This window comes from Lepidothrix coronata, unplaced genomic scaffold (genome assembly GCF_001604755.1).
Source record: "Lepidothrix coronata isolate B3197 unplaced genomic scaffold, Lepidothrix_coronata-1.0 Scaffold21, whole genome shotgun sequence".
In the NCBI taxonomy this organism is placed as follows: Eukaryota; Metazoa; Chordata; class Aves; order Passeriformes; family Pipridae; genus Lepidothrix; species Lepidothrix coronata.
In genome coordinates, this window is record NW_016690201.1 from 7545033 (window position 1) to 7560443 (window position 15411).

At 37.9% G+C, this 15411-nt stretch overlaps 1 protein-coding gene across 26 annotated transcripts in view; it reads right to left on the reverse strand.

The window, feature by feature from the left end:
• Positions 1–15411, reverse strand: part of LOC108493986 — a 288034-nt gene that overhangs the window by 85144 nt on the left and 187479 nt on the right. For 21 of the 26 annotated variants that reach the window (XR_001873682.1, XR_001873683.1, XR_001873684.1 and 18 more), the window contains one exon: positions 9292–9340. Coding sequence is in view for 13 of the 26 variants with exons in the window: in XM_017808034.1 (XP_017663523.1) it covers positions 9292–9340 (49 nt within the window). In the remaining 13 variants the exon portion in view is untranslated. Of the gene's footprint in view, positions 1–9291; positions 9341–10282; positions 10355–14638; positions 14726–15023; positions 15118–15411 lie in introns of those variants that run through there. The other 5 variants (XR_001873688.1, XR_001873694.1, XR_001873690.1 and 2 more) reach the window with 3 other exon arrangements.

Here is a 15411-nt window from a genome sequence, read left to right on the forward strand (position 1 = left end):
AGTAAGTAGACTTTTAATCCTAGAAACTGCAGGAAATTCTTCAAAAGCTATAACTGAACTATACAAGTAAGGAATTAACTCAAACTGTTAGAAAATACTGTGCTACATGGGTAAAGGCAGACCCAGCTGAGCTAAAGCACTGCACTGTAAGAAAAACTGACAAGGATCTCATTTAATTACCTGCATAAATATGAACTTCAAATAACTTAATTGAGCAAAAGAACCTTATGAGACGATGTCACTTCTTTTTTTTTTTTTTTTTTTTAACAAAAAATCCCCAAAGCTATGCCTCAAAACCAGTATTAGCAAAAGCTTTGCAAAAGCAACAATCAAAGATCAGTAAACAGAGAAGTGCCCAGTGAATGGGTGATGCAAAGGTTACCCTCTGTTTCCAAGAAGGAAAAAGAGGCAGGAGCACCACTGGGAATGAGCAACAGGAAGGGGTAGAGCAGAACTCAATAAGATGAAAGTAGAAGCGACTCTGGGGCAAAACTGAGATGCCTCAAAGTGGTATTACAGTGAGCACCAGAGAGTTTAAAAATCCAAAAAAACAACTTCCTGATTGGTTTTCAAAATGAAGATGTGGCCAATGGAAGTAACCCAGGTGTGATACCTCAACAGATTTCTAGTGTGATGGGCCTATATTGCTGAATTTTAAGTGCATGGTCCTTTTGGAGAAAGAGCTCTAAGTAAAAACATAAAAGAGAGTACAGCAGCTAAACTACTAAATGACAGAGGAAAACAGAAAAAAATCTAATGAAAAAGATATGGGAACCATACACAGAAACCTTTTATTTCAAAACTGACTTCTTAATTTCAGACTGAATTCTATCTGCAAGTCAATTAGGATTTTTGCTTGCCTGCTGTTAATAAGGTGGCGAAAGTCACTTTGACACCACTTTTGTGCTCTCAGAGGTAAAGACTGAAGTGTTTGACTGCCAGTGAACCCAAATAAATGGAAACACATACGTATAAAAATATTCCTTCACTATTCCTTCCTAACTTCCCAAGTAACGCATTGGAAATAAATCCTTTTGACTTTACTCTGGTGTTTTCCACCAGGGCATGGTGCACGCAACCTTATATAGCCCATTTTGCTAACTATTGTGATATCACATTAAACTGCTGAGAAGAGAACAGTTGTTACAGAATCAACAGAACAAAAATTTCAGAGTTTGTTTTCTTATTTTAACTGTGAGACTTTAGCTACGTATAGTTATCAAGAAGAAAAACAGAAATGAATGTGCGTGAGTAGAAAATAAATAGAAAACTGCTGAATTTGTACTGTAATTCTGGGATAATGGGCCTGATGCCTCCCTTTCTGTTTTGTAAATATTTTTTCAAGTATTTCCTATAATGCCCATTGAAAGCTGATTTCCTGTTCTCAGTTACACACAACATGGGCAATGAGGCACAAGGTAGAAAGTGACTTTGGTCTGGCTGGCAGGATGTTCTTTGAGATGATGCATGATTCACCCCAGGAGATTTTAAAAATTGTATCTGTGAAAGCAATACTGATGTTTAACTTGAGTTTTTGGGGAGGCGGGGCAGAAGAAGCATATTTGGGGTTCTTAGCACCAAAAATCTTGTATTATATTGTTTTCCAGAAATGCCACCTCACGGATGGAGTAGAGCAGCAGTCTCTCTTCTAATTTCATTCACCAGTTGTTCTGGTCTGAGGGCTGTACATCATCAGTCTCCCATGCTGCCATAATCACTTTCTAGACTGTGTCATAGATTCCTCACTGCTTACTGGCTCATTACTCAGGAACACACTCTAACAAATTATTTCAGCTTAAGACAGATTTTTCAACATACTCTTCTCAGATGGAATGTTGCGCTGGTTTATAACAGGCAAAATGTCAGGGACCACAGACATTTGATTTGGGTGTGCTCTGAAAACTTTGAAATCTTATCCAGGATTATCCACCTCCTTGTGGTGTCCCTTCCTCCTCCCTTTTTCATAACTTCGGGTCACAACAGACGCCTATTTGTTTCCTTTTTTGCTCCTGGATTTCTACAATCTCATCCTGTCTGACATCTATAGCAGAGATACTCTTGAGGAGTTTCCTTCAATTCCCACTGCAAGCTCAGATTTCTAAGTTCTGATTCCTTTGATACTAACCCTCTGTACGATTTTTTTTTTTTTTTGGCAACAACAATTCTTCTCAACAGTTTCTTAATTTTTAAAAGGAATATAAAAATAAAACTTTGCTATGAAAAAAAAAAAATCAGTTGTTTTGTGCTCAAAAGATGAATAATACTTTGAGTGAAACACAACCCCACCACGGAAGGGCAGCAAAAAAGACCGGATACTGCCTCATTCCTACATTGGTCCTATCATTATTTTGACCTCATTTGTCATCTTTGAGGTGTTCAAATAGAAGTTCTCAGCACCTCAGCAGACCAACCACACACTAGAAAAGATCATGGTGCTGACAACATCAAATTTGTTGTCCAAAACATCCAAAAAAACCCCCATCCTAAATTCAGCAGTGAAATGTTGGAAAAACTCTGACGAATCAAACAGTTTATGGAAGGAAACAGGTAACTCCTCTCTCCTCTACAACTTAAAATACTGCAGAAAGAGAAGTTTGTCTTGCACATGAAAATTCTAATGCATGCAATGATTTGTGGTTTGGGAATTTTTTCTTTTTTTTTTTCCTTCTTTGTTTTCTTTTTTTTAATGAAACCCAAGGGACAGAAATTTTTTTACCTGAGAAGATAAAAAGAAAAATGAATTTTCAAAGTCCACACTACTCAAGCGGATTACACTACTTAAAATTCAGCACGCACTGACTAGAAAATCTCTTTTCCTAGATTCTTCTTGACATACTGTGGTACTACTTTAAATTTGAATTGAGATGAATTTTACCAAACTTAACTCCAGCTATGAGCCGGGAACCACGATGATCAGTTGGTCACCTTCTAATGTTACCTACGTGTGTCTTTAACTGCAAAGAGTTTCATTTGCCTTTGAAAGCACTAGTTTTCAGTGCACACGCAGATTTTTATGCACAACTTCTACTCAGCAACCTCACAGTTCTTAGTAATTTTGGAAATAATATGCAAGCCTGTTTCTACCTAAATTTACTTTCTAGAATCCTTGCCTTGCTGCCTTGCCCACATTCTTGCTATATTTTCAGACCACCATGAATTATATTCTTGTTTTACCTTAGCACCTTCTTTCCTGTGCTTCATAAAGTCGGGGTTACTTTTTTTTTTTTCACTTATTATTCAAAACACCTCAAACTGGAATTTTCTTCATTTTCTTCCAACACAACAAACATCTCCAATGCACCTTCTGCTCCCCTACTCCATCTATTTTTGTTGATGTTTTCTACTTGCTTTAACAGACTTGGTTTGGATGTCCGGGTGTATTTTGTCCTCATCCTATGTTTGCTTTCCAGTTGGAGAGTTTCCTGGCAGACAAGGACTGTAAATTTGCTCTGTAGAGCACAGAGGCAAACAGTCAGGACTTAACGAGTAAGATACCTGGCTGCTTAGGAGAAACAGGTGTTATTCACCATGTTATGAGACATATTCCGCCCTACAAACTCCCCAGTTCACATCAAAAGAGAAAATCTGAACATCACTTCTAACACTCTTGACAAAAAATTATCTATTTACCTATGTAACTGATGTTTTTTAATACATTTCTCAGTGTCCAATATCCACTGCATTTTAAAGAAGATATGGTAGCCCACTGCAACTTTAAGTAACACAAGACAACTTTGCAGCTTACCATTTTTTATCAAGGGTTTGTCATTTGCCTGTTCACAAAGCTTATTCATAGTATGTTACTGAATCCATTGGCAAAACACAGACTCCATGTACTCATCTTTTATGTACAAAAGGATTTGTTTAGCATTAGACACACATTCTCAGCATTGTACATGTCTGCTTCATTTAGCGGTAAGAAAAGGCTAAAGTAAAATCCAAACAAAATTACCACAATGTTTCAAATTCCAATTTATCTTCAGCTATTCTCTAAGTACAGGATCTTCCCATAGGCACTTCCTTAGCCATTTAGGAAGCTGCCATGCTGAAGCTGAAATTACTTGTAACTTGTTTGGGTTTTGGTTTTCGGGTTTTGAGTTGTCTTTTTTTTTTTTTTCATCTATCAACAATTTAATAGTAAGCACTCCCCTTTATTTAAGCTTTTCTGAAGTGGGACTTTCCCCCTGCATTCTCAGCAGCACATTCCAGATGCCTGTGGAAACAAAGGATGGAGAAAAATGGAGCACAGAGAATCTGCTCCTGGACCAAGAGCTCCAGGAAGGCTGTTCCTTGTTATTTCAGAAAGCAATGCAGGTATTCAGACAATGCACTAGGAAATACAATTCAAAATAGGAGCAATGATAAAGGCTGAAGAGACTTCTTTTACCAAATGCCACCCACTAAAGTAGGTCTTGTCATACAAATCAGTTTGCCAGACATGAGAAGTTATCGTAATGAAAGAAAATTTTTTTCTGACCAGCTCTTTACGAGTTTAACAACAAGAATCACTGTGCATAAATTCCTTCTGAAACGTTAGAAAACTGTGTCTGTTGGGGTGGGCTGAGGTGAAGTAACAGGACAATGTGGGGAATTATGGAGAGAATGGAAAGACAGACTGAACACAAGGGATCCTCTAGTCCAACACGTTTCTGCAAAGCAGCACCAGTTATTCTTGTCCTTCCTAAGATACTTGGCTAGTTACTCCATTCAACATTCCTTGTAAATTAGACCTTCAAGATCTCTGATTATCATCACTATACTCTACCTCCTTCTTGCTGTACAGTGCCCAAAATGGGATATCACACTCCAGACTACCAGCACAGCCACAGCTAAGCAGGGAGTGTCTGTCAACAGCAACTGCACTCTCTGCACAGATATACATTTTAACTGAACTACCGACAGAGAAACTCATGTTCTGTTTCTAAATAACTAAAGCTCTCCTCTCAGAGATTTCCAATGTTCCTTTAATCATCTGAACTTGGAAGCCAGTTCTGTGTTGCATCGCAGAAAAATTAAGATAATATTTAGAACGTATTTGCTCTTCTGAACGTCTAATAGTTGAATGAGCACAGATCAGAAACAATCTCAGCTCTGAAGCACTTGATTAGCAAACAATAGAAACGGTCATGCAAGACAGGTGAGGACAGGATACATTTGTCTTCAGTGTTAGTGCCACAACTGATGACCCTGTACAAGAATAGAAGGCACAGTGCTCACATGTCTTGCTGCAAGCAGATATTCCTTCATAAGAATCTTAAAAAGCAAGGGTATAATCAGTTTGAATGACAACCCTATTAAGAGCTGTGCCTTTAAGCCTTCCTTAAACATCACTGAAACATTTCAACAGGATGACATTAGGAAACAGCAAAATACCAAGGGATTTCAGCCCAGTTAAATGGAAGGTGATGCTGGGAGAAGGCGAGTGAACCAGAGTCACACAGCTGGACAGTGAGATATGGAGACTCCTTGGAGGCCACCTTTGGTTTCCCAATGACTCTGTCTTGCTTGCTCAAAGCAGCTAGTCATGCTGCTTTGGCTACAGACATGTCCTGCACAGGTTTCCCAGCTGCTGGGGAAAAACTCAGAGGAGATGAAAGTTCAGGGCAGCAATTTCTGCATGGTTGTATTCAAGATTATTTGTAGTGTAATGACATGTGTGCAGGTCTCAAGTAATATATTTATAATGCTGTAACACATACTGGCCTTGAGTAAATCACTAAGCACACACCTTTTGATGGGTTTTTACTTATTTACATGAGTATGTGAGGCTTATCCACAGCCAAAACCTTCAAACTAGATTTTCCATATATTTGTGCTATCACCTACTTCATTCTCTCAAAGAATGAATCTGAAAACTCACAGCTTAAATTGATAATTTGTTAATGTTCCACATTTTACAAAACCACAAGCACAATGATTAAAGGAGTGCAAAATATATGTTTGCCACATGATATAGTTAGTAGAAAATATTTGAGACATACTTGCCTCAAAAAAAAAAGGCTAGTTCATTAAAAACAAAGTTACTTGCAAGGAAATGTGCCAATTCATTTGTCATTTAAAAAGGCAGAGAGAGTTTTAAAATTGCTCAAATATTCTATTTAGATATTTTCAAGGTGAAAAAGTTCCGGTTTAAATTTCAAAACTATCCTTTTGGGTTTCTTTCCCTAAAGACTAATACAGATATGTAGAAAAACAAATCAAAATGAAATATTTCAAACATTTCACTTGATATATTTCACAAACATATTTCACTTGATCTGATTCACCTTACCCCAACCTTTATTTATAAAATAAAATGTATTTTATCTTTTTTTAAAAAAAAATTCTTTACACACATGATAATTATTTCCATCTTTGTGTTCTGCAAAGTCATTTCATTAAAATACCTGAAGAATATTTTTAGTAATATTTTGAATCTATCTTTTTTTTTACCCCTGAATTCTTTCATCATTAGGGATATACATTTTAAAAAATAGTCTTTAAATATTAAAAAGTTCTCCTTTTTCAGTAGCTTACTCTTCCCAAGGCCTTAGTCAATGATTTCTAACATTATAAACTATATTCTTATAGCAACTAATTGTGAAGCCACAGCCAGAAGTCTTTAATTCAAGGTGAAGAATAGGTATCTGGGAGACATAAGAAATGCTGGTAATGATTCTGATTTACAAGAAAGTATTAAATCAACAACCCAAAAGCCCAAGACAAAAAAGCAAATAGTTCTAGAGATAAAATGCAGCATCAGACAGGCATTTTTAGCTTTTTTTTTCTCTGTGAAACAGGGAGCATTGTACTTGTTGAATCTGGAACACTCCCAAAACCAAGGACATAGATGTTCACAAGAGGAAGTCCTTGCAAAACTGGCAATAAACAGGAGCAATGGTGCCATATATATGTAACAGTTTCTCCACTCACAGTCATCAACCCACTGGCTTATAAACCTGTACTCAATGTTTGGTAGAAGTTTATACCACAGGAGGGTATTGCTTCATCTGTTTGAAGTACACTGGATGAGTTTGTTGCACTCAGGGGGAGATACATCCTTGGTGGGTTGTCTTCTGCATCTATCGGTCAAGGAAAGATCTTTGCCTTCTTCATGTCCCTTGTTGCACAGCCCCAAAGAGGTTTTTGACATCTCCCCCAGTTAGGTTAGCATTTTACTTTTCGACTAATAAGAATATGTTTAATTAACAAGCACACAAAATTCTGCAGTTACCAAGGATGCAACTCCCTAATATTTAAATAATCTCTTTTTTTTTCAGCAAGCTACTTACTTTGTTTAACCCATTTGACCTGCTGTGGGAACCGACCCTTTGTACAAAATGGTTTTGTACAAACTGCGAGCGAGGTTGTGGGGCTGGCCAGGGCTGGTCTCTGATGTGACTAGCCAGTTCAGGGGAGTGACCACTAACAAGCCTTAATTGCAATCAAATTGCGAGTTAAGTGTCTAGGTAGTGTTCATTTTGCACATTTTCACATCCGAATGTCTGTATTTTTGTAGTCATTTCTAAGTTTGATGTCAAATGACATTTTGCTAGAGAAATACCCACACTTATAATAGTTCGGTGCTAAAATCCTACCTCCTGGGCAAACAGTGATTTAAACGTGATTAATATTAAATGTATGTGCATGTGTTAGTAAATACATCCTTGTAAAACAGTCACTGGAAGCACAAATTTGAAGTCTTTATGTCAAGACAGAACATTTATAATATAGAATAGCTATTACAACATAAGGGAAATTAAAAAAAAAAAGCTGTACTAGCAGCCAATATTGCTGAAATCAAGATTTTCATTATGAAGTTATTAATATCCTTCTTATTGATTCTTATCCATTTCTTTGTATCATTAAGATGCTCCAGGCACAGAGCAGATGCAACTCCTACACAAAAGAGTCCAACTACGTTGGACATCCCAAAAACTTTTGATTTTCTCAGTGTTAGTATTTCCCTAAAATAAAATGTTTAGCATTGGACTCTCACTTGACAAAGAATCCTACAAGTCACATCTGCTGAAGTAAGTAAAGGAAATATATGCAAAGATCAGGCACTATTACACACAGTATCCTAACAGTATCCTAAAAAATCTTCTCTTAGTATTTAGCAGCCTGGTCACTAGTCTGAGACTCTCGGGCTAGTAGGTCCCAGCCTTCATTTTTTTTCAAAATGAACTCAAAGACATAGGTATCAGTAATTGGTGCAGTGCTAGAAGAAAAGTCAGTAAGAAGATGGCAGCCACAACATTCTTCCCTTGTGCTGTTGAAAGCAGCAGCAGTAACTAAAGCTTCTGGAACGGCAAAAACTTTCTTCTGAAACTGGGATTTTATTTTAATGACAACATTTCCACTTAACAAAGTCAAGTGGATATTAGGACAAATATTTTGTTTATTTAGTTAAATCAAAAGATCTGTAATCTCCTCTCAAAAAGATTTTAAAACCTAGTACCTTTTCTGAATTTTGTTCTGATTTATTTTCTTTCACATAGTCAACTAAGGATGCATCATATAACCCTACAAGTAGAGTTTCTTCTGCTTTTTATGTGAAGACAAATTAAAGGTCAATTTTCAGCACATTATATATTTCTTGTTTTCTGACTACTTAAACATCTTGAAAATTTGGTTAAAGAAACTGAAATCTAATGTTTTATGGTATCATTTATTTCACTGTACTGAAAACAAACAAAACCACCGAAATTTGCTACCCCTTCCCAGTAAAAAATGAAATCACTAGCAAGGGATCACCTCTCGTGTTTTCATGAAATTAAATGCTAATTTTTGTCCAGATAGATTTTGTGTATTTGCCACAGTTCAGCTCTGAACTACTCATAGAAAATCCCAAGAACATAATGTGAACATAAAATCCTACTGTCTGTTGTCTACAGACACCTCAGTTTTACAGTGGGGGTGTTGATGCTTTCAACCTTTTTATTACCTGAAAAACCATCAACAGCTTTATAATGATGAATGCAACACAGTTCAGTGTGCATTTGCAAAGTTCACTTTTAAGAAAGGGCAGATGTGTGCCAGCACATCTGGAAACCACTTTTAATTATACTTTCCTCAAGTGGGAAAGCAGTAGCTTGTACCCATAGTGAAGGTTTTATATCTGACCACACAAATACCAGCAACCACCTGTGCTTTACACTGATTTTCATTATAGACTATATCACATTACTACCCTATTGTTCCAGAACGTCATCTGAAGCTGTTGTGTGACTAAGCTGCATCAAGTGTGGTCTTGAAAAGGCCTCTACTCTACAAAAATGTAATAAACTTGATTGCAGTTCGGGTACTTACCAGTGAGGGTATCACAATATGCCTTCTCCTAAAGTTGGCTCCTCTTGCTCTGAAAGTCATAAAAGATATACATTAACAATCATTATTACCAGTCTGGGAATTGGAATTTAGCAAACTCATGTATGCCCCCAAACGAGATACCTTGTAAGCATTTTGGAATTCCTTTCCAGTATTTGTGTCTCTCCTACTATTAATCCAGCAGTATTTTAGCCAAATACTCTCCTGCTTCAGCCATGCTCTCAGACTACAAATTTCAAATGTGATCTGCCAGCCTGACCCTATTTCAATTCCATCACCAATATTTTCATAGGTTGCAAACATTGTGAGTTACACAACTACGTCGGGTTTTCTAAACTTAAACCTTCCTCCCCTACTCCCTGTTGCCCCACCCAAACATAACAGACTTTTTACATCACTGTTCCTCATTTCTGACAATTAAAAAAACAACTTTCAGATGTTTGCGAAACCCTTTTCTTCTTCACAACACTCTTCCTATATTTTGGAAGGCTGTAATGTTGACATGCAAAATGTTGTATGTCCCAGTGGAAGGGAAAGGTCAAACATTTGCAGCTCTCAGGCACTGGGAGACGTGGCATGCCCAGGGACAGACTGATCAGAAGTGGACACCGGGATGTACAAATTTGTAAGACGTAAAGCCCAAAATTTTGCAGACTGTGTTTTAAGACAATTTGCTATGCTGACCTGCATAATGTACAGGGAACTTTAAAACCCCCAAATAATCACTTTAGTATAATTTAATCTGCTTGTCCGTTACTATGCTTGAAAGACAGGCCTCCACATTGTTACACATCTAAGAACCGACATTCACCTGTCTGCTACTTTCCATCTATAACCCAGGACTCACATTCTGTGGTAACTCATGAAGCCACAGAGGATCCTTCACAGGACTGAGCCCTCTCCCAGTGCTCTGCCCATGTAACTGCACCACACACTGCCAAGGGCTCTGGGATTGCAGCTGAAAGAAACTCACCCCGCTCTGGGGAAGCCTCAAAGCAGACCTCAGTCCGGGATCCCAAAACAGCCGCTGTGCTCCCTCTCTGCCAGGCAGAACAACAACTGATCTGCACAGTCACAAGTACCTTGGCTTCTCTCCTGCCCTCCTATCGCTCTGCCCGCTCTGTTACGCGCAGCTGCACCGAGGCGCAGAAGTGTCCCGGTGCCCCTGTCTCACACCACCCCAGAGAGCTGCTTCTGTGGCAGGCAGGACTCTCCAGGTCAGCAGAGAGGGAACAGCAAGCTTTGCTTTAATGCACCTTTTTTCTTTGGTTACCTCATAGCCTCACATGTGAAACCTGGTAGGCATTTAAACATTCACCCATCTACTATGCATTAAAATTATGTAGGGGGCGTTCACTGGGTCATACTTCGCAAAAATATTCATAATATTTTAAGATTGAGTATTTCAACAGTTCATAACCCCCCTGCTGTAAAAACATAACCTGATTTCACACTGCAAATATATTTATTATCCATGCAAACAAGGCACAATATTCCTACTTCTATTCTTTTATTATCTGTGGATACAATTTTACATTGCTAATAAAAACGTTCATTTTTGTGAATTACTTAAAATAAAAATTATTATTGTCTACTTCAAAGCACAGACACACTCCGAATATAACTTGTTAAAGGTTTTCCAACCAAATACACCTATGGGTCAAACAAAGACTGAAGCACTCTATGGTACTCTACAAAAGAGAAAAATATCCTTTTTTTGTTTGAAGATGAAATCAACCTTACTGAAAGAATTTGGTGTCTAATTATCAAAACAACAGACCTAGAATGTATATTCATTTCATACTGGACATATATCTAATGCAGCATTTTAACAGGGATACAATGGAAGACAGGTAGCTGCCCACACTGAACCTCTGCTTGCAATGGTGACACGAATTGATAATCAAGATCAGACACAAAGAGTAATTTCTAGAAGGGGAGAAGGACAAGAGAAAGGACTGCAAATGGGTAAAATAAGCACTCACTTGTCTTCTTATTTAGAATACAAGGAAGGCACGTTCAAGCCTTTTACTCAGTAAACCTTCTTTGAGGACTTCCAAAGAAGACAACAAAGCTGCTTGAGAAGATGGCAATGCTAGTCATGCTGGTGTCATTGGGATCTAAGGGGGAAGAGGCAGCTTTTGGCATCCCGGAGCAGCCAGGTCACAGGGTGTGGGATCCAAAGAGATGTTAGTCAGGGGGATTCTCTCTGCTGACTGCAATGGGCACCAGATCAGTCCCTTGCCCTTATACCTCTCTAACTATCCCACTCCTAACCCTGTCATCATGAGCTTAAGTATGTGACTGGGAAGGACAGCAGAAATGTCTTTGAAGTCATGAAATATATCCAAGATTCTGGACACCTGCCATTTTAAAACACTGAGCTGAACGCACTTGGCCTTAGCAGCAGGTTAACAGTCTGGAAGCAAGGAGCTGACAAACAGAGGAAAAAAAAACCCACCATGGGTGCATCCTCCCCGCCTAACTGCCTCTGATTCCAGGCATTTTGGGTGCACTGAGCCGTGCCCCCAGGACCATCCAGTCAGGCAGACCACATGCCTGCAGCCGCACCAGAGCCTGCCCGTCGTGCCGCCGTCCCTGAGCCCACTGGAAACCAGCTCCGGGCTCAGGGCTGGTGCTTGGGGCTGCACATATCTGCAGAAGGGAAAACACAGGGGCTGAGGTGCAGGGTGCTGGGGAAGACAAGCAGGCAGAGGGATTGCTCCCGGGAGCTGGGTACCACCGCCAAGGCGGCAGCTGCTCTCCCCAGAGCAGGGTTAATGTCGTCTCCGTTCCCTCCTATAGCGAACTGATTGAAAATACTAAAAAGTCTTTGCAATCCTATTGGTCCTGCCAAGGGAGCTTGACTGGCAGGACAATGCATCTTTGTTCTCAATTAAAAACATTATTTGGGCACGGCAATTATTTAAAAGCCAGGAGGAATGAGATTTTGTGATTATAACCACAATTTGCCAATTGAAGCAAATGTTTTAAGCAATCAAGGTTTGGTAGAGAAAGAAGAGAGAGGGGAATAATAACAAACACTACTATGACTACATGTAGCTTTCATCCAGCCAGTACAATTTTACATGTATTCTGAGATCAATGCAGCATAATCACAAACCAAAATCGTAACTATAGTGAAAACCCACATCCGATGTGCTGATATGGAGGGATTCCATTTGCACATTACATGGCTGGATACTGCAAGTAGCCTGCCTGCTATGTTCTCCTTTCCGTAAGAATACACGGTAACTGTGGCTATTCTAACACTGAAAAATGGGAAACAGAGCAGGAAAGAAGTGGAGAGAATTTGTGTTAAATTGGATTTCCTTGTCTCCTCCTGTAGTTTTTATCAACCAGATGACAAAACATTATCATTAGCAGTTTATACCGAAAGTTAACATTTGCCTGTGGTTTTCTATTTTCTCCAAACCACAAAGGTTGGAGCCTGTTATGCACTCCCCTTATCTTACTCTGTTACTTTAGAATCTAAGGGCGCACTGTGCACATCAATCTTTCATGGCAGAGTTCACTGAAGTTCTGCCAAAATTCAATAATTATGTTTCATCCAATGCAGCAATTTATTTATCTCATTGATGGAATTTAGAACATATAGAACAAAGTGCTTAGTTTATATGAATGAAAACCTTGCTAAAAAAGCCCCAACAAATCCACAAGACAAAACAAAACAACCCTGTTTCATTTCTAAAGTTCTAAAACATGCAACAGAATCTACCAAAGAATAAAGTTATTTTTACAAGATCAATGTTTTCTTGATAAACTGAAAGCATTCTACAATGTTTAGGGTTCTTTTTCTTTTCACATAAGTGAAAGAATTTTGTAAATACATTTGAAACTTTTATTTAAATACATAACAATATGTACCACTTACACTGCACCAATAATATATGAAATATTAATGTTTAATAGTCAGTAAAAATACCAACTAAAAAGCAATAATTTGTATTTTGAATGGAGAATAAATTAGTTTAGTGCACTGAAATGGGTAACTGAGAGCTCAACAGTTCCATGGAGCAAAATCTAAGATACAAAATTATAACAAAGTTAAGCTTTATAATTGCACTCTTTCATGATATGTTTGCAAACAAATAGAAAACATAAAGCCCTCCAAGTAGGAAGATTAGAGACACGTTATTCCTGAGGGCTGTTAAAAATTAAAATGGCACAAAGGAGAATACTTAATATTCTTCACCTATTTCCTTTAGTCTCAGGAAAAGTAACAAAACAGTTATTTATCAACCTAACTATAAAGAAGAACCATTAATCTACTGGTTTGGGATTTAGAAACAGAATACAGTATCTATAAATTTTAAATTTTAAACTTATGAGTAAATAATGTTGATTTATCTCATGGAAACATAACTTCTTCGTATGTTCATACAGACAATAGATTTGATGAAAGAAAATGTTAATTTGGTGTCTGCATTCAAAAGCCAAATTTATGATATTTTAAGTTTTTATGCAAAACTCTCTGTTACTTTGTAGATTAGATTTTACACTTCAGAAATGCTATGAGATAAAATTTGACTCTGGATTTAAAAACTGCTCACAAAGTTTTTGGACCATAACTTGCTGTGATTTATAACACAACTAAAACAGAAATGTACACAACTAAATCAGAAATTAAAACCTCTAGAAGTAGTACCCTTGCATGTGTTCATAATTCCACAGTAAAACCTTGTAGGCAAAACCAGGAATATCACCGTAAGACATTTTAAAATTAGTTTTGCAGTAACAAGGTGGGTATGTGCATATTTTAAATTAACTGTACTTAATTCAGTAACTCGGGAGAAATTACTTCCACGCATCAGCAAATAAATTCTATAACAATTTGCAAAGACTCTACTATCACATTTAGTTTTTCACCCAGTATGGTCATTTTCTGGCAATACTTTACATTAAAATAGGATTCAACTGTGACGTATTTTTCCCCTGTTGTAAAAACTTTTCAAAACCCCCAGAAAAATGCAATTAACTTCTATGGGTTTTATTTTACTAATGCTCTCCATCTATTTTTTCTAACATGTTAATCTCGTCTGCTTTCTTTCATTGTAAATACGTGTTATAGTTAAACTCATAGGAGAATTTCAAGTACTGTAATTCAGTCTCCTGCAACGTAACAATGAACAAACTCTCCCAGACAAGTTACATGAAAGTACAGATACTGAAGAGTCTATAAAGCTCGAGTTTTTTCCCAATCTAGCAGTGTCTTGCACTATGTAATAAAGGCAACACACACACACACATACACACACACATAAACACCTTACAGAAAATGTATGGTTTAACAGAAGAAAGACAATACCTGTAAAGCCCATTTTAACAGCAGGAACTACCGCAAAAGGGATCAAGGCTGGGGGGGGGGGGCAGGGGCAGGGAAAGGTGCCAAAAGGCTGTTCCATATCGATATTGCTGCCGAAGTGTGGTGTTGCTTATAAATAAACAACACATATAGGAAGGAAGCTCCTCGGCCACAGCCACAAGTGCAGAAATGTAAAACAAAAACACATAACAAAATTGCTGCCCAATGCACTTTGTCTTTACATTGAACGCACGTGGAAACGAGCCTGGGGTAGAGTACACACAGCATGTAATAGGAGGTCCTTAATTTCCAATTGCTGGGTTGCTTTGCTAAATACAGATTAAATTCACAAAACGTTTAAGTGTACAATAATAACGTATTCACTTACAGTGCCAGACTTGTTTATATAATATCAGCGAGGAATAATCACCCATTTATTGCACTGATGATCTCCACAAATTTCAAAACTCCGAGCACACTTGAAACGTGAACTTTTGCAGTTCCTTATTAATGTTTAGGCTAACTCCCTTTCCCCCTTTTTAACAACAAAGGACTACCCAGCTCCTGCTCGCTTGTCTCGCAGATCAGACCCATACCCAGATTTCAAGGAATTGGGATAAATCCAAAGGCACATCCAAGATTTTCCTTGCAAATTTCCCCCCCCAAATTGATCCAGGCATGTATTTTTTAAATAGATATCAAAAAGCTCCACTCATACAATTAAAACAAAGAAACTTCTCGAAAATATCATTACTTACTGTTCACTGAGCATAATT